The sequence below is a fragment of the Sinohyriopsis cumingii genome, chromosome 15, assembly GCF_028554795.1.
Source record: "Sinohyriopsis cumingii isolate HCF-2022 chromosome 15, ASM2855479v2, whole genome shotgun sequence".
Classification (NCBI taxonomy): Eukaryota; Metazoa; Mollusca; class Bivalvia; order Unionida; family Unionidae; genus Sinohyriopsis; species Sinohyriopsis cumingii.
The window spans coordinates 63,270,061-63,294,169 of record NC_142975.1 but is presented as its reverse complement, the minus strand read 5'-3'; the positions used below and the strand labels follow the sequence as shown (position 1 = coordinate 63,294,169).

Genomic DNA, 24,109 nt, shown 5'->3' with positions numbered 1-24,109 from the left:
TAAGAGAAATTATTCATCTTGAAATAATATACAAAATTCAAGCAACTTGCTGAGATTCATGGCTTCGATACGCTATAACATGGACAGTACTATAGTATTGTCTTTACAATGAGGGTCCATTGGTTTTTGTGATTATATATGGAAAGATGGAACATGCCAACTACTATGTATCTTAACATACTCAGGTAAATACAATTTGTTATAAATCTATTTACTTTCATGAACCTCGATATTTTGGCAAGAAACATTGCATGGATATTCAAATTTAAATTCACATAAGGTAACCCAATAGGTGACAAGATATGTCAATGAGCAGAAAAATAAAGGAGATCATTCTACTCCAGATTGTACCACAGCCATCACGAATATTCTTTATATTCCGTATACTCTTTAATTTATATTGCTACGATTGAATTGTCCTTCATTTCCTAGCATATATTATCGATGATAATATTGCTTAACGTGCGATTTCTAATCTAAACCTAAACCAAAGCTATCATGCAGTGTTTTCATAAGTTCATATATAATGCTACACAAAAAACAGCGACACAGCTCCGGTGGCATAGTGGTTAGAGCATCTGCCTTGGATGCGTAAGGTCGTGGGTTCAAACCCCGGCCGAGTCATACCAAAGACTTATAAAATTATACTCACAGCTGCTTCGTCAGGAGTTCAGCATTAAGAGGTCCGTGTTAGGACATTTCGGCTGATGTCATGATAATGTGACTGGGTGTGGTATCATGCTACATGTTTGCGGCATAACGCCCCAGTTCTAGACATCACTATAAACTGCAACACTGCAGACATCGTATCGATATGACTGAATTTTTTGAAAGCTACCTTAAACATCCCAAACACACACACACACACACACATACACACACACACACACACACACCCGCGCACACACACACTACAAAATCAGCGGCACATAAAAGAAAGTAGGAAAATCAGGTGTAGACTACAGTGATTGAGTATTAATTAGTTTTGTTATTTTGAAACTTACTTCTCTTGCAGGACCAGTCCAAGGCAAGGATTTATCTACTCGGACGGACCAGTATTTGCGGAAAACATCTGGTTTAAGGGATACAAGAAAACACCTTACTACAACATGGGAGCTATAGGATTTCTGAGGCTAAATAGGCTTAGCAGTTCTACTGGTAATTCCATGAAGGCTGCCAAATTTGCATTTGTTGATGGGGTAAGTATTGTACATGACCGCCTCATTTAGTGCGAGTGACCGTTTCCTGTGTAATTGATATAACAGTTAATAATAACTACTAGTCGTCCGCTATCAATACATCGGTTTGATGAGAAGGTTTTGAGGGGACCATTAACGTATAGAAAGTCACAGTTATTCGGTTTCAGAAGTTTTGGACTGGATTAAACAGTGGATTAAAAACTAAGTCAGTCAAATTAATTATTAATCGAATCGGGACGAGATGAAATATCGGGACTAAGCTCTGCAGATCTAATTGCTAATATAAGGAGCCCTGTGTGACTTTAAAATATTTTAAGTTTTGTATATGGTTCATTTATTTTAGGATTTAGATATGCTTGGTCCCCTATGACTCCTTAAGACATTTTGCAAGAGCACGTGTGGGAGAAAAAGGATAAGTGGAAACCCAAACAACATCTCTTTTTCTCTATTTCAGTCTTGAAATCGGAAATAGATCCAGCACATGAGAAACGTGCACCCACCTAATATCTGTTTGATAAGGTTTACACAACAATAAGTAGAACTGTATTTGCTTTTGTATTTCTTCCAACTCAGGATTCTACAGGAAACTGGGTCATAAATGGAGACCAGGAGGATGTTGGATTCGGAAATGAAGACGGCGACAAGGCTGCAACATTCCAAGATACGGACGGCTCTGTTTCTGGCGCTGCTAATAATCAGATTGTAAAACCATTTGATTACTATGTTACAAACCAATGCAGGAAGAGAGTAAACTGGGAAATGGCGATATGTCCACATGATTATGGAAAGGTAACGAATAAAACCATCGCAAAGTAAATTTTTGAACAAATGCATATTATAGTATAATACAATAATATTAATTAAATCAGATACCGTTTTATTTATTCAATACTGTCCTGCGAGGTATATTATATCCAGTTGATATTTCTGCCAAGAGAGAATCATTCGTAGCATATTTGAATTTTGCGACTCTATGTCCAATAATGTTTTATTTATTTGTATGTTATCAATTGGTAATGTATATAATAAACAATACATCATCACAAGTATAGTCTGTCATGGGTCTTGATGCTAACAAATGATAATGGAGCGAAATGCATGACATGGCGATTATTTTGTCAAATAGAAAGCAAGATAATGGATTTGTTTTCAGAATACAAATGTATTTCTTATAACTTTTTTAAATCGTAACCTCCTAACAATTATAACCTCGAGTGAAAAGGTTTGACGCTACTCATAGACCTTCAAAAGTGCACCATTTTCATTCCTTAAAACAAAACTAAATATGAAACTTTCATATGACGTCAATGTTTGGTAGAAATGTTGTGGCTTGTATATTATACATGCATCTATTGAGAACGTCTGTATCATCTCAAGCGGTTCCCCAGTCAAAGAGGTCACATTCTGATTTTAGATCCGTCCGAGGGTACCAGACAGTATTGAGGCTATAACAGATCCCATCATGACGCGGGTAGATACGGGGGCTGAGGAGCAGTTAACAGGAGGTGATTCAGCTGATTTTATGGTAATCTTGGGTGGATCCAAGAGATATATTCTTCACTGGAGCAGCCAAATTCCGAACCCTCTCAAAATATACAGTGATGGAATTGAAAAGTAAGATGCACATATACAATCAAACATGCGCACCCATATATGGCTGGTAGTAGGGGCTCCACTGATGACTTTGCGACACTCTCTCTATTTTACCCTGTTCTCCACTCCTTGTTGGGTCTTCGCAAAATCCATGCCTATCCACTCTTTGATGTTAAGACATCGATATTATCATCAGCGTTGCGCAGGATGGTGAGTGTTCTAATTCTAACGCTGATGCTGCCCTCGTTGTCTTCCTAGGCATCGGACATTATCCTTTCCAGATACACTTTATGTTGAAGAGAGTGTGTAAGAGGATGCACGCCTATTTCACTTTTACTTTGGTTGCTAGTTTCGAGAACTGCGCTAGTCGCCTTAAAATACATGTTTTCTATGGTGTTGATTCCTTTTGCGTCTATGTTGTATATCCTCCTGCTGGCCCACAAGGCCGCATGACATACCTTGTCGAAAGCTTCTTGACGTTAATGAGGACATGATAGAGGTTCTGGTGATGTTTCAGATATTTTTCGCAGAGGATTCTGAGGATAAAGGTCTGTTTTATAGTGCTACGTCCTGCTTTGAAACCAGCCTGTTTTCCAGCAATTATATGTTCTGCTTTTGGCTTGGGGAATGTCTTAAGCATAACCATCTTTTGGTGGCTAATTAGGCTGATTGTTAGGTAGTTCTGGAAAAGATACAGAGGTAAACCATAGATGAATACATGACCTTATTCTGGTCAATACTAAAATGATACATTATTCTGCTAATACAATATTATATAACACTAAAGGGAAAACAAATACAGGCTTTTACAAAATGAGTTGCACATTAGAATTACAGTTTTAATAATTTAGAAAGAGAACATGTAAACTAAACATTAAATAACAAATTAGCACGGTAACTGTAAACAAATAAATGAAATAAAAGAAATGAAAAGCACTCGATGCACGATATTTCATTTAAATACCCCAAAATAACGATATATAAATAAATTGTTACAAATATGAACTGAAACTCTTATTCAGTTTTGAATGGGTGGAGTATGACCTCGTTCCTGCCTGGTTGAGCACAAATATGACATATATATTATTATTTCAGACGCTTTAGTAGAAAGAGGATTTAATATCACGTTAAAATCATAATATAATTTTATTTCAGAGATAAGTGGGTAACATTTGGAGTTTGTCTTCCTCGAGGAGTATCATTTGACCTTTACTCCTACTTTCCATACTGGGCCCCGACTTTGAGTAGTTGGATAGCAGCAAGCAGTATTGCCGATTTGGAAAGCACAATTAATGATGGCAAGAAATATTACTACGATAGCACAAATGGGTATGTAGCCTATATTTGTTGTACTGTCTATAACAATAACGCAGTTTACAAAATAAAGGAAAGCTCTGCTCACATTAGTTTTGCTCAATATATGTAACATGTTGGACACGATAAAGCTAAAGCTATTTGGTTCATGCTGACAACAGCTATAATTGATAATTGTAAAGATGATTAAAACTATTAATCGTCCTACGTCGTGGAAGCTAACCCCCTCTGTTGCAAACAATTATATTTTCCCTCCGTTCATCCCTCGGTTCATTTATCCGTCTACTCAAACTTCTTGTAATCAGCGTAGCCTTGCAACCATTATACATAGCACGTTGCAATTTGTTGGCAAAATTGATTATTACAAGTAGACCTGCCTTCTAAAGCTATTATAGATTTTGTCAAGGCTCGAAATAGTTATAACCCTTTTGCGACCAATATTAAAAATGCACCACAGAAAAGCTTTATGACCTGTATAACTCGGGAACCATTTAATGTTCTTGTTATTCTGTCTTTTTTATATTAACGTTCATACAAACCTCGATGTGCCATTAGCAGGGCTTGTCTCGTCAACTTCATTGTAAACTGAGTTATCGTTCTTGAAAATTACATTTATATCATAACACATGAATTCTTTAAAACCTGCATAGCTTTGCAACCTTTCAAATATGTTTGTGTCATTTATCAGGTGAATCGACTATTACATCTAAATGTGCATTTTGTCTTCTGAGATCCAGTTGATAAAGTTATTTTATCAACATAAAATACCTACTATACCAGCTCCGTCTAATAATCATAGCGTAGGACCCATTCTTCAAAATTCGGATACAATTTATTGAATATGCTGTACCAAGGCCTAGACATTGCATTTGTGAAAGAGGAATGTCTCTTGAAATTAACTTTTTATCTTCACGTGGGATATTGCTTGTAGCTACTTTAGCTCAAGAACCATTCAACATATTCTTACGTAATTGTGCATGAGAATCTCTCCGTCTACCTTTTTTACGTGCTGCAAACGTTTAGTATCCTTGAAAACAGTCCGATGTGCTGACCTTGGGTTTTGAAAAATATATAAACTAATATCACCACAATTGCTGGACTTGTAGCATCAGAGTGATGAGACCTTGTGGTAGTCTACTTCTTTTTGGAGTTCTACTTGAATTACAAAGCACATCTTTACGCATTAAATTTAACAAGCAGTGCTATACTGATGAGATTCTTAAATAAGCTTATTTCAAAGGTTCCATAATAACAGACGAGATTTGACCTCTGAATGCATGTCCTCCTAACTTTGATTTACGCAGTATAACTTAGCTAAGAAATTATGCCTTTTGGGCAAAAACTATTCTGTACCGTTATTTTGATAAAACTTTGAATGTGTTGAATTTCTAACATTTGGCATTATTATTCAGCTCTCGTCTTCTAAGTCAGGTCCCTTCGTACTACAACAATTGCTGCTAGATCCGGTTGCATACGACTTGGCATAAATATCAACGCTAAACTCAGAGAAATACTTTCTTTTTCTTGTCATGAAAATTTCTTCATCCAGTTTTAGACATCCATTGGGACGGCAAAATGGAACATTTGTGGTTATTTCGGCTTGATATTTTAAGGGATGGTCTTTCACTTGTTTGATATCGTACGTTTTTCGATATATTCTCCGACTGTCTCATGGGAAAGCATACCATGTGATCTCATGCAAAATATGAAAACGTATGACTGGTCTTTTGTCTAAGGTATACTAAGGGTAAACATTAAAAGGATGCAACATTATTAACTTTGTTTCCTACCCTATTATATGCGCACTTGAATATATGTCTTACTCAATTAACAGTGTTCTCTACTTCAAATTCATCAACCAATATGATCGCCAACCGGGAGAAACCACTGCCTGCCCAAAGGACCGTTGTCCCATGGTAAAGATAACTATGAGTGGAACCAACATCAATCGCACTGATGCCGATTGTAGGGCCCGCCTGAACATTCAGAAAAGCACGGTAATGTATCTACTACAACAAAGTTCTGAAGGAAAACCATTTTATGTTAAATGCCCATAAAAGTGAATTTTATTTTTATTTTGTGGCACAATCAGTCAGTGTTTGCTATTCTAAGCTGTTTCAACCGGTAGTGGGCTTTTAAGTTGTGCCTGTTGAAAGGTAAACTCCTCATGTACAAGAATAGATTTGGCAGGTGACATTTCAATACCTTTCAACTTGCAAAAGTACATCCCAAAATATTTGTGAGCTTAATATTTTGCCTAAATCTGAACGGATTTTGCTTAAAGTTTTAACAAGCGAGACAGAAGAAATATTGTATATAAATAAATATTTCTTCTCTCTTGCTAGTAAAGTTTTAAGCAAACTTCGTTTAGGTTAAGGTAAATGTTAAAGAACATGTATAAATAAATCGTTCTTCTTTCTTGCTAGTGCAGTTTTAAGCAGAATTCGTTTAGATTAAGGAACGTGTATAAATAAATCGTATCACAGCATTGTTAACTATTGTATTGAAATCATCGTCTCAATCGCCCATCTGGCCAATTTTTTGTTTGTTTGTTGGGAAACATTACAGATCATTAATATATTGCAAGGTATTTCTCTGTGAACAATTTGAATAAAATAAAGAGGTTCAAAATGTGGCTTGATACATTATTTATCACATTATAAGTATCTTTTCACTACATTTAACAACATAGTAATTGTATTCGATAATTTTATATTCTGTTATCGTGACTGAGGAAATAACGTCAGTATACCAACCAAACTTTTTCGTTATGTATTTTATATTAGTAATATTTCTTTCGTTTTAGTTGACTTCGGGTCACTGAGGAGAATTGCGTTTATAATGTTCTGATTTATTCCCATCAAACAAAGTTGTTTTAAGATCAATTTATTTCCTTTAGTTACCATTTTGCATTATCATTTGTTTACTTTTGCTAATAGTAACTTTTGAGTTGCTGACGTCTATAAGAAGCCATTAAGCACTCAGACATAAAATGTGAACATGACAGCATATTGATGATAAAGTTTAAACACTGTTATTAGAGATAAATACAACTTTAAGTTTCTCTTAAATTTTCATATTATAACTTACAAATTAAACTATTTGTTAAGTTGTACTAGACATTCTGCTTTTGCTTCTTTATGTTACGTAGTTTTAGACCATTGAGAGGGAACCCGTGGTTGAGCACTCTAAAGAGCTCTCCTTTACCAGTGGTGGTTTTGAGTCTCAGGCTCGGCTAACGTGTGAATGTGAGAAAGCTGGCCAGTAGCATTCAGTAGGTCGGTGGATTTTACAGAGACTTTCTTGGGTTCGTCCTTTACTGGCCGCTATGCGTATAGCCTATCAGGTGCTGAAAAATGGCTTCAAACTCAAAACAAAACCAACGACAAGACTAATATTAAATGCCGCTCAATAGGAATAGAATATGAATAATTGTTCACTTCTCCACTTGTTAGTAACTGCGCGATTCTATTAAGACTTAAATATCGCAATTCATTCCGACGTCACATATGCCGCAATACTGTCGTATACCAATGGTAATCTACCTCAAAAAAGTTAACATGTTCATTATCAAGGCAGAGCACAGAATCAGTATCCAAGTAAACGACCTATTTATAGCCCATTCTCTACGATCAGAGTCTACAATCATTAACGTGAATTTCGAAATTTGATATGTTCTTTATCAGTGATCATTAAAATCGATACTCATGGATTAAAGTTAAGCAAATAGTACAGACGTACATAACAATTCACATCAATTTCGTACATTTTACTTTATTCATCCATTTTTCATCCCTAGGAAGGAATTAGGTTTTAATGCTCCACTTTCACAAACTGAGTATCCAAATGACAAGAGCAAACCCAGTTTCATTGCAGTTCAAGTTTAAGCAGAAAGGAAGAAAGTGTGGTTTGCTTACTTCACCATTTTTAAAATCTTCACGAATTGTTGACAAATAAAAATAAAAATATTCAACGTGTATGACTTTCTTTGTCTAGGTTACCTTGGCTACTGACACGCAATCTCTTTCTACAGTTACTGAGATCGCTCCACAGGTAAGCCTTTTTCCTACATGAAGTTTCTATTTATCTATAGTCAGAAGAGCGAGACAGCAGAGACGAATTAATATTTGCGTAGAAGTAAAATATAGAATTATTTCCACTTTTACACAAAGACAATTTCAAAGAATCTGTGATGATATTGAAAATGTGCAATAGCGTTTGAGTGCGTTAGAATATGTTATCTTTTACACTGCGTTGTAATGTGACGCTGATTAATAATAATACAATACATCATATTAACAAGCATAAACTAGTAATTTAAGCTGAATTACTGATTATGAATTCATATTGTTTAGGGTGTTGGTGCCAAGTCAACACGTCCATTTGCAGACAGAGGAACAATAGATGGAGCCTGGGGTGATTTTGGACCCTGGAGTAGCTGCTCGGTTACATGTGGAGGTTGGTATTGATAGCATAAAAAACGAGAGAGAAAGCCATACAATCTTGGCACTACATCATCTAGTACAACAATCTGCAATGTAGAGAAATCCCGTTATGTTTTCCTATAGGCTTAGAAAAGATAATGAACTGTAATATTGCAACTGATTACTTCATTATAACTAACATTTCCAAAAAATGAAAAATGAAGTCTGAACTCTTCTAAGAGGACACACCCAAGACGTGAACACTTTTATCGGAAATGTTTACATAATTTTAATTTTAAATAAATTTCTACTTTAAACTACTGAAGTGCAACGTTTCCAAAATTAACATAAATAAAGTGTTGATTATCCTAATCAATATTTGTCTCTATAACTGTCAGCCTCCCACTATTTTCCATTAAACGATTTTGTTTTACTTTATGAACTAATTTTTTTTAAATTTACATTTCCTACAGTGTATGCTTCAGATAAATATATATTGCTGCTATGAATTAGCTCTTTTAGAGAAAAAACGCATTCATTCTGCAGGTGGTATACAAAAGAGGTACCGATACTGTAACAACCCGATACCCCATGGCGGGGCTTACTGTTTAGGTTCTGCCGAAGAACAGCAGAGATGTAACACACATTCCTGTGGTAAGTGGTAAAATAAAAGGTAGCTTCATTTGCCTTGTACATACTACTAATAAATTGTAATCCCAATTATTAAAGGCCTGTTATTATTATTATTATTATCATTATTATTATTATTAATTATTATTATTATTATTATTATTATTATTATTATTATTAAACATTTACTATTTAGTAAAGATGCATGCAAACTGTGAGCACATTTTGTTTTCTTTCACTAACTAGAAAACAAAACGTTCGCACAGAATTATATTTGAGAACAGAATATATCAGCCATCCTTAATTATCCAAAAAGGAATATTAAACAATTCGAAGAAAACAAACAATTCGTCTTTCAGAATGAGAATCATAAATATAACTAAACATTTGAACTGCTGGAATATGCATGTTTAATGTTTGATCCGTTTTCTTGCAAAGCGGATTAAAAATGTTTGTTACATTTCAGCTGTTGATGGCGTATTTAGTGCTTGGTCTTAATTCTCGTCCTGTGTCTCAGTTAATGCATGCAAAGGCAAGAAAACAAGAACTAGAACCTGCAGCTACCCAGCTAATGGTGGGGGAGACTATTGTCAGTTTGCTATAGAAGAGGTTGCACCGTGTGATGCATGTGCTAGTGGCTAAAAGTTTTGGTTTATATATATATATATATATATATATATATATATATATATATATATATATATATATATATATATATATATATCACACACATGATATCTCATTTGAAAACAAAGCTTGTGCTGAAATATTATATTTACCCTTTATACTGTATTTACATTCTATATTGTATTCAAGATATTTTATTCCATCTGTCATGTACATTCCATTCAATCACAAGTTCTGTAAACCATTCACAGCAAATATATCCTGTGCAGGATTTCCGTTTATCTATATATATAATCTTTAATAAACTATTATGTTAAATACTGAGTGTGTATGTTCTAAATATGGCAGATTGTTTCGATCATCTCATGATCTAGAATTAAAAGCTGCCAAGTAACTCACAATTCCTTCTGACATCTTTGCTTAAGTAAATGCTCTTAATACAACAACATCGTACAGTGTAAGGTTTAAGGTTACAAATGACCTTTCAATAATTAAAGGACATTTCATAATACTAAATTATTCCGAAAGCATCACACGCTTACGTTCAGACAAACTATAGTGCATTCCTACTAAGCAGGTTAAATAATTCTCGAACCAATGTGATGATAGTATTTCTCCATATGCAGATTCACTCCATACTATCTAGGGTTTTCTTGTAGAATCGAGGAATAGCGCATATGTGTAAGTATGCATGCAGGAGCAGCACACAGGATAAGAATAAAAGTAAATTACAGGCTCTTTATAATATGCACAAAAGACGAATACATAATCCAACTTGTTAATACTTGTCAAAACATTGATGCTTTAAATGAATTACAGTAGGCAATCATGTATAAATATTTTGAACAATAACTTTTATCTACAGCTGCTAGAACTGATACAGAGTATAAGGTTTTTAATTAATAAATCTCAAACTTTACTTTGACTAAATCAGTTATCAGTTTTAACTATGCTTTTCACGTCGAGTATGTTTCAGGCAATGCAAACCACCATTACAAGTGACTGCAGATGACTACAATTAACAGAATTAATTTCAGCTTGGCAGATCAAAATATAAAAAAGTTATAACGTTTCACATTGTACACGTAACACAAGTTTTTCAAGAAAAAATAGTATAGTTCAAATATCGCATGATGACAGAAACATGATTAGAAAGTCATAGTACTTTATTCTGGGAACATTCTTATCTGCTTGGTTTACATTAATAATGAACGAAAAACAGAAACATGGCTTCTGCAAATTATCTTTCAACTATAAGCAATACGAATACTACCAATATGGGACTAGTGGTAAACCAATGGATAACGCTAATAAAAGGTGTTGCTAAAAAGCAAATTGACATTTAAATATGTATGATATTAGTGGATAAAATTTAAAACGATATTACGACGCCGACGGAAGAAGTAATCAATAAAATAATAGCTAATGAACACGGTAATACTGAAAGAACGAACAAAACCTCTGCCGTGCAAATCAGATGCCGAAAGGAAATAAACAATGTGCATGCATAGGAATGGCACCGAATGAGATTTGGAACTTTATATACTAAATGCAAGGATTGAAAACATTAACAAAAAGAGCGGGTGGAGATAAAACATTTGAAAAAATTACGGACATTAGAGAAGGGATCAAGCGTGATTTGGATAATTTTGGGACTTAAAGAAGAATACTTTAAAAACCACAATCAGGGCATGAACGGTTAAATACAAATTTATTTAAATAATGTAATCCAATAAGAGGACTGTTTCATTAGAGGGTTAATAAATGACTTAATTTTGATTTAGTTATGTATTCCAACAACGAGATTAGTGCTTACAGTAATACTCTGTCAGACATGAATAAAAGGAAAAGATTTGAAAGGGACAACAACAAAAAAATACGATGACACCAAAAGCTAACTGAATGCGAAGGACAGTATTATTAGAACTATGAAAACAACTTACAATGCACTATTAAAGATTTTAGGACGATAGTTAAATTTATAAAGCCATAACTTCGGCCACATTATGTAGCGCGACATCGGCATAGATTGATCAATATAAACTATATGGGAAAAAACATTTTTGTCAACAAATGGTTAATATTCTCGATCTAGTGTAAGGTAGTTTTAGCGAACTAGACAAAATGATGAGGAAACGATAAATAACTTCAGTTGTTTAAGCTTAGAACAGACACAGATGCGTTCAAGCTGAAAAGGATGAAAAGGCCTTGCACATTAATCAGCATGTAGAGGTTGCTGCCAGATCACAACAACAAACATAAAATTTTAAGTTTCGGTCATATTTCCACGACCCATTGAACCCAGTAATAAAATAACACATTGATGTGTTTTCCAAGTTCCGGAACAGCATTATTCTACATGATATTTTACGTATGTGCATAGCAATATATTTAAAGAAATTAAAACAGGTAATACATGATTTTGGAATGATGGGCATTGGCTAGTATTTGTTGCTGTATAAATGTCTGTCATTGAACAAGAGGGGTAGGATTAGATTGAGATGGGTTATATATCATGTTACTTTAGCCACGTGTGTCAGATGCATATGAGTTGCAAATGAAAGGGGCGGTGGCTGAGATGATTGCTCATTAAATCCAGAGGTCAAAATATCAAAACATAATGTAGATTGCACTTGCAATTGGTTTACGTACATTTTTATAACATAGTGCAAGACTTCACACTTGTATGTTAGCATTTGCTAAGGGATCATTAGTAGGTTAAGCAATTAAAGTAAGAAATTCTAAACATGAAACAATCATAGAGGGCAATAGTACGATTTGAAGGGTCACTTTATGATTGATAAAATGAGTAATGTGTGTAAAGAGTTCGAATTACAGTGAAATGATGGCAGTTTGTGCCACATTGTGTGCAGTCGAGGCATCAGTGTATACCTATGGGGTTTTGGGACTTCAAGTTTGGGTCTCATACCCAGTAACTTGTTCCTTCGCATTGTGAGTGGAAAAGTATAATGTGCACACACACACACACACACACACACACACACACTTCCTATTCCTGATACAAGGTTTAACGGTCAAGATACTGGATAGTTTCATGTATACAGATTACCTAGGCTGGACAATTTTAAGAGAAAGCTTGCATCTTTGTTCAATCTCGTCAAATCCTCCATTTTCAAGAATTTAGCTTTCAAATACTTAACAATTTGATAATAAACTTCGTTTATCAACTCGTCTGGAAATAAAAACAACAACGAGGCCGAAGGATTGATTGCGAGTGGTTCCCTGATAGTTTTCTCCATAATATCAAACATCAGCCCTGACTGTCGCACCTGCTTTCTGTCCCCTCCTACCACCATAACTTTATGGGTCTATATCATGCGCTGCATGCCTAAACATAATACACATACATGTGCTGTAGGAGGATCACGATGGTACAAGTTGGGGCCAATAATCGATTTTCAAATGTGTGAAATCACGTTCTTTAAGAATGAAAGAGATGTAACCATCTGTGAAGACTGAGTTAATCCATGTTCGAACGTGGCCAGAATACAAAAACAAATTCAGATATTTATGATAATATATTTTGGGCCATAATTCTTTAGACACCTTTCAGCTAATATATTATCCACTTTCTCAGCCAATATTTCAGCTACCCGTTCATGTAATATTTCATTCTTTCTCTCAAGTATATTTTCGTTAGTCCGTACATTTATATTCGGCCCGTATTTGCTATATTTTCTTTACTGAATCTCTATACGTCAGAAGATTAGTATAGACAACTAACTAGTTCATCAATAATTAGCATGTCATACATCTTTTATTTTGTATTGATTTCTGTGCAGTTGTACTGAAGTCATGTAACTAATTTTTTTAAAACTCGATTGTTTCCTTTTGGTGATGTGGTTAAGTTATTTGTATTGTGTTCACTAGATACTGTGATGCATGAAATATGTGTTAGAGTTCCATACTTCGATATGACAATTTAGCAAGACTCGTAAAAAGGTATATGTTCACCAAGTTGTATGATCTCAGATATACGCAGTGCAAGGAATATATGAGGTTATCACCTAAAGTAAAGTATTAACCAGAGGTCGTCAAATGGGAAATATATGTCACAATGACCTTCATTTTGCTGTTAGGGTGTTCCAAATAATGTTAGAAACATTTATTTTGCTTCATTATTCTAACATGAACAGAAATTGAAACTTCAACGGTACCCAGATGTAACCAAAGTTAGTAGAACATGAAATATGCGTCACAGTGACTTACTTTAGTAACGAGGATGAAGTACATGTCAAGATGTATTTTCTAACAAACGTTCATAAAAGCAGCTATAACAGCATGTATACCTGGTCCCAAAAACCTGACCAAACACGAAAACCTAAGAAAGAATGTAGAAATAAGGATAGATGGAACTCAACCCCCTTCCAAATATTACCATGGACAGAGGAAGCAGGAAGGATTGACATGCATTTATGATATATATATAAATCACTCATGCGACAGAAACGTCAACCTGTTGTTTTTGCTAACCTTTACTTTCCTATCTCAGTCAAATCGTTTCAGTCTTGGTGTCCACGCACTAGGGACTACTATGTCAAGGGACGCAATAATTGTTGTCTTCTGCTTGGCCTTATGGAGTTCTTTTCCGATCAAACAAACGGTAACACTTCAGGAAATTTACTACAATAGATTTTGGAGGAAAGAAACTAAATACTTTGCATTTTGGGATTTACAGATAAGGATAAAGAACACTTAAACATAAAGTGGGGGAAAATATCATTAAAGCAATATTGAGAACGGAACTATAATATATAGAGTTTAATGAGACAGATGGAGACGAGGAGAGGGGAGGTCATAAGAAACACAAAAAATAAAAAAACGAAAGATCTACGCTAACCCTGTTTCCATATAGATATATTACAGCTATCTATAAATGATTTATGAACAAAAGCCCAAGTGATTTTTTGGACTGTCGTTAATTTCATATAACATCCGTATATTAAACATCAAACTACCTCAATGCTATCAACCGTTTCATGTTCTTTCTTGCCCACGGGTACATATTGTGTACTTCAGATGAAACGGTCACGCCACAGCCGTCATTTTCATAGTTGTACTAATGCACCGCACGTAAAATTTTGTGCGTGGACTATATTGCAAAAGTGAAGAGTTCCCTCACATTAAATAAATATATTAGGTGAGATAAATAATCGACGTTGAGGTTCGCACCAAGACAATGAAATTCCAGTCGCGGGGTTATATTAAATGTCTGGAATGTTCTTATATCAGTATCTCGGTGCAAACCCAAGAATAGATTATATATATATATAAATAAATAAATAAATATATATATATATATATATATATATATATATATATATATATATATATATATATATATATATATATATATATATATGAAATTATGGAGATGAATGGGTTTAATCTCAAAACAAATATAAAAAATGTGTCCTCCGCACAGGTACGCTATCCCCCGCATCACACAAAAAAAACATGCTCCTTATTAGCATGCAAATAAAATTGGGAAACTAGATACCTACATAGGTAAGATACTTGCTGAAGGGATAACATGGTAAACCCGTATCAAAGAGGTCGTTGAATTATGTAATCGTGATATGAACCTCAATAGGAAGAACAAAAATTCGCTTTTAATTCTATACAGATAAATAATCAGAGCTGAAGTTGATTGCAAATATCAAGTCTACGGCTCAGTTAGCATCGCAGAATTCCAAACAGCTTGACACAAAGAGCTTCGGGCATGTATTAGATTAATTAAACGTTCTTCCACGAAGAAAAGCCTTGCAATAACGAAGGAATTCATGCTGCGACTGAGGCGTAAGAAAAGATGTGCAAATGGTTCGCATACCCTATAACACATGGAGTAAACAATCATAAATTACACGTTGTTAAAGAAATGCAAAGAAACACGAACGATCAAAACCTAGCGAAAAGATCATGGCCGACCTAAAAGAACCGGATATACCATACATTAACCCAGCCAAAATAAAATACTTCCGAGAGCCACCATAAATCTGCCCCACACCCAACGTAGACTTTAATCTCGGGCAATTAGAATATTCTAAACACGACCAATAGTGTACAGATCATCCTTATTTACACTAACCATAAGTAGAGAGATTTCAGAAAGATTTCATAGATGGATCCTAAGTGATAACCCATATAAGGCATCAACGGAAGTGGTCAACAGACAATTTAAGGCAGTGTTTGGAAGGAGATAATCGGACATTCTCATCATTTACACAATCACATTTATCTCGCTAATATCAGCAATAAACATATAAATACGTAATAAATCAAGTGGTCATTATGCACGACGATTACAGAATCCAACAATCTGAATCTTATCCTTCAAATCATTAAATTCTCGACAAAGTATGAACACCCACACAAGAAACATGCTAAATCAAATACAATAAGAAAACAAGATAGTAGACATGGTATGCAGCTCATCCCAGGTCAATACCCCGGGATGAAGAGGCGAAAAAGAACCGGAAGGAACCTATCACAAAATATTGCCTACAAAGTCGCTGAAATATACTGTATTGTTCGGCAAATAATTTAGCTCGAAGTGGCAAGACTAGTGTTACACGTCCGAAAATGATAGAAACGTTTCCCTTTATAAAATATAAAGCAAAGTAATTAGACCAATATACTATATACGTCATAAATGCATTGGTATCTACTAAAAATTGCAAAAAAACCAGTGTCAGAATAATTGGGAGATTATAGGCCGATTTCTCCTAAACTAGGTTATATGTGCTTAAAGTTTACAGATGTAATAAACAAAATTGGTTTATATCCTTTGAGTAAACCATAACTGCTGTAAGAAATATTACACAATTAAACAATAGCAAAAAAGAATAGATTTCTAATAATACACTAAAACACAATACCAGACGAGGAGGCAACAAAATAATATTTAGGGAATGGTTGCCCAAAGACATGACATTACTTGACAAGAATCTTAAATTCATAAAATTGGAAATCCAAATAAAATTTTCAAGAAATATCTCTTTAAAGAAGTATGCATGAGCACAAAATATTTCCAGAGAAACGAATTAATCTTTCAGAATCCGAAAATTTAAAATAAAACTCAAACATTCCAAAAAGAAATACTGGTCACAACAAAAGAAAACAACTCGACATCACGTGTTTAAAAGCCCAAAAACTCTGAGATCTCTCTCTCTAAACATACTATTAATACTAAGTATTTCGGAATTTAGGAAATGCCTAATTGTGAAATAGAGGATCACGTGATCATGTTTACATATATAAAAATCACGTAGCCCATGTATGTCCTTGATAAGAACAAATCATTGTACTCCGAGAATAAAAGTGGTTCTTTCCGGGGTTTTCCATGGTTCTTCCTCCACCATTAATACTGGCCGCCATGTATAGCCTATCCTGGGCTGAAAAATGGCGTTAAACCGTACAACAGCAACATCTATCTATCTAACTATCTGTATATTTATAGATATATCTATGTATGTATCTATCTATGTATGTATGTATGTATCTATCTATCTATCTATCTATCTATACATATATATATATATATATATATATATATATATATATATATATATATATATATATATATATATATATATATATATATATATATATATTGTTATGTATAGTTAATTTAATTTTTGTCTCCTTTACTTTTAATTTTTTTTCATTCCATTACATGTTATTGTAATATAACATTGCTAGACTCGACCTTGTCCAAAATTTAGTTGAGTTCTGTTTGGCCGGATTGTCTTTTTCTTTGATTTATTTCGTTCATGTAAAGAAGTAATAATATTGTCTTTATTCTCTTTGTATGAGCTGATTGACCGAATTATTATTCAAGTAAACAAGAAGTGGCAAACATGTTGATCTGTGTCAGGATTTTTGAGATCCTCAAAGTGGATTCAAAAGTGTATTATGTTTTAAATAAACAAGGCTCATTAAATCATGCTAGAAAGTTATTTTCCATTAGATAATGATTGTGTTTAGAAAATGCTAATTTGTGACCTGAGTTCAAACACAGAAATATGTTATCTTATGACTGTCATAATTCTACCAATTGTGCTTTAACATCTAGTAATGTAAATCGTATTGTCTTGTAACCAGTTTGGGCTGAATTTTATTTTCTTCAAATTATTGAATTTAATTGATAATTGTCTCTGGAATTGCGAAAGTACTCTGACAAAAGTCTTGTATAAAGACATTCATTGGAAATTTTAATGAATTTAAACTTGGAATAGTATTTCTTTGATTTAACAAGAGACTTTACACACTTCAGTACGATGCAGGCCATAACAGAACGTCATCGATTTCAACATTAAATCTCTACGGGACTTCACGCAAGTTTTATTCAAGATGTTTTTATTACTAGGACTTTTGTCTCTAATTATTGTATTATTTGTGAATTTAATTCGCAAAATTGTAAGTTCTTTTTTCTCATTTTCACTTTTTATTCTAGGGAAATAAATGTTTTGTTAAAGTTTGCAAAGTGTGTTGTATTCACGCGTTTCTTTTATTTATTTTAAGAGCATATACTTATGTTTAAATTTATATTAACAACTTTTGCATTATTAGTAACATTATTAAATCACAAAACCACCTCTATGTAAATTGTATGTCTATAAAGCTAAATAATTACATAGTTGATATTTGTCAACAAGAAAGAGAGTTTTGATACTTGTTTATTTTTACCTACGTTATCACCAATAAAAGCTATTTGCGACGGCAGATACGCCATTTTCATCTTCAACACATTTCGCTTAAGGAGTCGGGTATTCCTTGAAATTGTCACAAAGTTGCAATGCAAGTTGAAAATGACACCAGTAATGTACTCATCACGCTAACGAAACAAACGTTACTTTTTGATTGAACTTTGATCGTCAGTTGCTCATGTATTTCTTTGTATCGGAATGTATTGCCGTGTGAATAATTGGTACTGATCAGCAACGCGCATACATACATAAACCACGTAAGTTAGATATATCATGGTTATCTTCGAACTTGAAGGACAATCAAGAATGCAGGTGAATAGATACATCAAATTACGTTTCCAATTTCCAAACTGTCTCCAATTGTATCTATCAATATGTCGCATAGTACATTTAACACACACTCTCGCACACAAGAAGCAGGTACTAGCTTGATTATGAGACATTTCTATTTGTTCTTAATATATTAAAGTTTGAACTTTCCTGTGTGGGTTGTTATATATCAAAATGCAGTGTGGTGTAGTCAATAATAACATACACCCATTTGTACTTTTGTTTTTTTGTGTCCAAAAGTGATATGACCAATGATATAGTCAATGTGCTCTCTGTTGAATACATCTGGATATCTTGGTTTGTAGAAAGATTGATATGCTTTTTTATGTATTTCCTGTACATAGTTATTCTACTTGAGCAGGGCCACATTTTTCACAGCATTGTCTAACAAATTACAAGGCTTGTAATTGTTCATCATGCTCAAGAGAACAGTAGTCACCAATTCCCAATTTCAGGAATAAGCAACTGATCTAAGGATCATAGGTGATTTGTATAACATTCCTCGCCAGCTTTTGGCCCAGGATTTAAACACCTACATGTAAAAATATACTTTACAAAGGCTAAACTACACTGCATCATATTGGTCATTGGTCTAATTATTATTTTTTATGTTAATTAATGATTCCTAGTTTATCATCCCAAATAATGTCGTACCATATTTGAACTTTACACAAGTGTTGTCCTCTGCGACGCTGAGGTGTTTCGAAGGAATATCCTATGACTACACCTGATCGTCATGCACAAGACAATATTAACGCCTATGTATATAAAAACTGATTGCCGTTAGTTTTACGGAGCACAAGCACTCTTAGGCCATTTAGGTCCATAGAAAAGGCTACACGTATCATAACAACATTTGATGAAAGGTTCCTTATCGACCAGCGATAGAAAAAACCAACAGTTAAAAACAAAATGATGAGATGGTGAGGTTGATATATAAAGCTTCCCGATCAACGATGAATGTAAATGGTGTGTGTTAATGAAGTTTTAGATGAAAAAGTAATGATTATGAACGACGGTATATGCATTACATTAAAATACTCAAGGTGATATCATAAATGTCATAAATTATAATAAATGTTTACTTCTTCCAGGAATGTTAAAATACAAGCGATGTATATTGTATCACAAAATTCCTTCATGTCGTGCACCTTGTAGTAGTGAGCTAAACAATCTATCGTAAAGTGCTTAACAGCGCAAGATTCATTGCAATAAATGCACTTTGGTGGGTCTTCGCCTTTTAGCATGTAGGAGTGGGTTATATAAGTATGACCAATTATTATTATTGCAATGACTACCTCGTCCATACGGACGGTTCTGTAGGACGGAGCCCATTCTCATAAGGTTGGCTTGATCGCATGACGTTTGTTATTGATTGCATCATTCAAAAAAGTGTTGATACTAGGTTTAAAATCAGTGTATGGTTATAGGAAAAAGGCCGTTCTAGCACCGCGATCTGCTTTTTCATTACCTTAATACCATTATGGCTGAGTGACCAACATTATTATATATTGTGAGTGGTACACAGCTCAGTCTTTTCTATGAAAACATTGGTTTCTAATGGGTTTTATAATCTTTTATTGTGTAGAGACTGAAGTAATGATGGTGAACTGGAGAAAATTATTTGCTTTCGATATATTGCAGGTATATTGCTTTGATTTGGGCTGAAGAAATCGATGTACCATTTGGCAAGCAAACTTGCATTGTCTTTTCCACTAACGAAGGCTTCAGTAGCCATATACACCTCCTTTGATCGGTCAGTGTACATTGTTGTGTAGTTATTGAATTCAGTGAGGAGATCGTAATTAGAGGTATGACAGATGGAAGGGTCAGTCTCATATTATTTCTCCATCGTGAAGTGTGAAAAGTACCTTTGGTTGCTTACGTTGCCAGGGAGGTTTTTAGGAGATGGATGTTTTATGAATGTCAGAAAAATCCATTTTTATTCTGCCACGGTTGGATGGTATTCTAATGCCAAATGAAGGTATGGCATTTTTTTTATTTTCGTATAATATTTTGTATTTTGGTTTTGAACAGCCGAAAAAGCAGAGTTAAGAGAGTTCGATCATAATTTGAGACCATATTGTGCGGAAAGCATTTCTATATGACGTGATAAAGGTGGCTCGCTAGCTATGGCGAGAAGGATTTTAAACGGGGATGTTCGAAATGCTCCAAGAGCGAGTCTTATTCCTTGATGATGAATTCGGTCAATCATCGTCAAGTATGACTTTCTAGCTGGGCCATAAACAACGCCACCAGAGTCCATTTTGGAGAGAAGAAACGTTCAATCAATTGAAGATGACTCTTTGATCAGAAACCAGTTCAGTGTGAGCTACTACTTTAAGCTAATCTAGAGATTTAAAGCATTTAGCTTTCAAGTTCTTTATTTGCGGCATGCAAGTCAGTTTCTTGTCGAAGATAAAACCTAGAAACTTTGTTTCCTCAACAACTGGTATAGGTGTTTCCTCAAGCGTGAGCATATGCTCGTCATTGTATCTTTGTAACTTTCATAAATGCATGCGTAATATTTTTGACTTTGAGAATTTGAAACCGTTGGCATTGACCATATTTGTGATCTTGTTTATATTTTGTTCTAGCTGTCTTTCAATTGTATGCATGTTCTTTGTTCAATAGCATATTATGAACACTTAGTCATGCTATGAATCTTCATGTTGAAATGCGTTACAGATGAACTACTGCTCAGGAGCACACCCAACTTTTACACACACATATCAGAGAGGAAGGAACCCACTGGTAACTTGAATTTAATGTTTGAGAAAACGTTTGATATAACAGAGGACCTTTTAGATCCAGATCGTACAGGTTATTCAGTATCCCGTACTTCTATATCGTGTCATTGGTCTTTTCTAAATCAAAGAAATGTATCTTGTTGATTAACGCGTCACGAATAAATGTTTCCAGTCTAGTAAAATGATCATTGGTGCTACGGCGATATACAAACCCACTTTGAAAGGAGATATTACACTGTTAATTTCCAAGTACCAAACAAGCCAAGAAATACGCATATGTTCCTTTGATGTACACCTACGGCTCGACAGTGCAACGGGGAGATTGTTGGTAGGATCTGTGATATCTTTACCTGGTTTGGGAATTTGTATTACTGTTGCTTCTTTCCAGATGTTTTGTACATAACCAGTAATCCAAAAAGCATTGAAGATTTCTGTAACAGCTGTTAGTGATGGTTCTGGTAGGTGTTTCAAAAACTAAATGTTTGAAACAGTGGCAATGCATTTCGTCAGCGCAGCGGATATATCACGGGCCTTGTTCAAGGCATCCGTTTGCTCCAATAATGAAAACGGTTGATTATAGTTTTCTTAGTTATTAGATGTGAATTTCAACCATGCTATTTATTTTTGACTGTTTAGTCTTCGGAAGGCTTCTGAATAATTAGACGATGAGGACGCCTTAGTGAAACTATCTGCAATTATATTTGCGATGTCAAGTTTGGAGTTGAAATTGTTACTGTTTAATTTAATATTTCAGAAAGAATTGTTCTTTTCCATTCCGTTCATTGTGTGGATTGTGTCCCTTACTTTCTTTATAGATGAACGAGAATTTAAATTAGAAACGTACTTTTTCAACGACAATCTTTTGTTTACGCCGACAGTGCGGCGAGCCTTAGCGCGGAGAATATGTTGCTGCTTTAAATTATCGGGCGTCGGATGATCATTAAATTTTCTCAGTGCTTCTCGGCGGTGTCTGATGGATGCTTCACATGTTTTAGTAATGCTTTTAGGTTCTTTAAATCTTTGGTGAGGACTTTGGGAATACATTCTTCTGCACTCTCGATCAAAACAGATGTAAAATGTTTAATAGGTTCATTCACGTTGAAAACATTGCCCCTATTAAGCATAGTTTTACAAAGGGTTTAAAACTTGGCTCAGTCAACTCTCTCTAAATTCCATTGTAGAAACGCTTCATCGATTGTATAGTTATTATTCTTAAGAGAGATTAGAAAGTGGTCACTACTGTGAAGGTCATCAGTGGTTATCATATCATAGTCCAAATGCAGCGAAGGAGAACATATTGTCAAATCGATACAAGTGTATGTACTCGTTCCTAGATGTAAATACATCGGGGATTTGGGGTTATATAGACAGAAATCGTGTCCGGAAATGGGGTCTTTGACTGTTTTGTATATGTCACTTGTGTGATTTGATCCACATAAAATGTTATGGGCATTAAAATCCCCGAGGAGAACAAGTGACACCGGCTGTTGTTGAACAAGTTTGTCTAATTCGTTTGGTGGTAGGTTGATGTTTGATGGTATATAAATGGAACAAAAGGCAATCACTTGATGTCGAGTGACGCATACTGCAATGGCTTGCACATTTGTGTTTAAGAAGATGACGCTATGAGGACGGAAACTCCTCATGAGGTCTAGTCAACATATTTTTGACTAGGTATTAAAAAGATAAGTGTGATGTTGTCCGTATCATTTTGAAACGTTTCCTGCATATATAAAACTCCAGGAACATGTTCATTTATAAGAAGAAAAATATAATTGTAGTTGGTTTGTAGTCCTTGACAATTCCATTGGGTTAAAATGTTTGGTTGCATGTCTGGAGCACCTTGATTTCATGGAGCAGATTCCACTGCATCCATGTCAGCGATGTTGCCAAAGCTGTTGTACAGCTGTATGGGGTTATCGAACCAATTATGCTGCCTATTTGCTTGTAGTCACCTTGTACTGGATAGGGCATGTTAGAATGGTACTTTACCCTCTCTTCGAGCATCTGTCTTCATAGTTTGGTATGTGTATCTCAACATTGATTTTTAAAAATCCAGCTGTGACAACTTTAGGTATTATTGGTTTGTTGAAGGTGAGTATAATGGTACTGGTCACTTGCAAATTATTGTTTCGTTTAATACGAATTCTACAGACGGTAATGACACCTTCAGTTTTCATCCCTTTGTTGATTTTTGTGTCGCTGACTCCAGCCAAGTCAAGACAAGGAAAGACGCTTATTGATGTATTTAACGATGAGCAGACGAAGCAGGTTACTGGAACATCGTAAAATGTCTTAATTTGGTGGATATTCTCAGTATGCGCTTCCGATCACACTCTACAAGGAAGCCACCTGACGCTAGATTTTTCCAAACTTCTGAATTTGCTGACTAATTCAAGTACAGTCATTTCGACTATAAATGGTAATAGTGGGGCAAGTTTTGCTTTCTTATTTGGATTGTATGACCATGAAGCGTGGGAAAGGTTCCACGCCACATAGTTCATCCTTCGAGT

General features: G+C 34.7%; 1 protein-coding gene across 1 annotated transcript in view; it reads left to right on the top strand.

Annotated features, from left to right (window-relative positions):
- The window catches only part of LOC149781944 (cell surface hyaluronidase-like), a 49,897-nt gene extending 41,904 nt beyond the window's left edge, over positions 1 to 7,993 (top strand). Inside the window, exons 14-18 of the mRNA XM_089935039.1 lie at positions 1,016 to 1,199; positions 1,773 to 1,988; positions 2,614 to 2,813; positions 3,948 to 4,121; positions 7,906 to 7,993. Coding sequence (XP_089791165.1) covers positions 1,016 to 1,199; positions 1,773 to 1,988; positions 2,614 to 2,813; positions 3,948 to 4,121; positions 7,906 to 7,993 — 862 coding nt within the window. The remainder of the gene's footprint in view (positions 1 to 1,015; positions 1,200 to 1,772; positions 1,989 to 2,613; positions 2,814 to 3,947; positions 4,122 to 7,905) is intronic.
- The last annotated feature ends 16,116 nt before the right edge of the window (positions 7,994 to 24,109 follow it).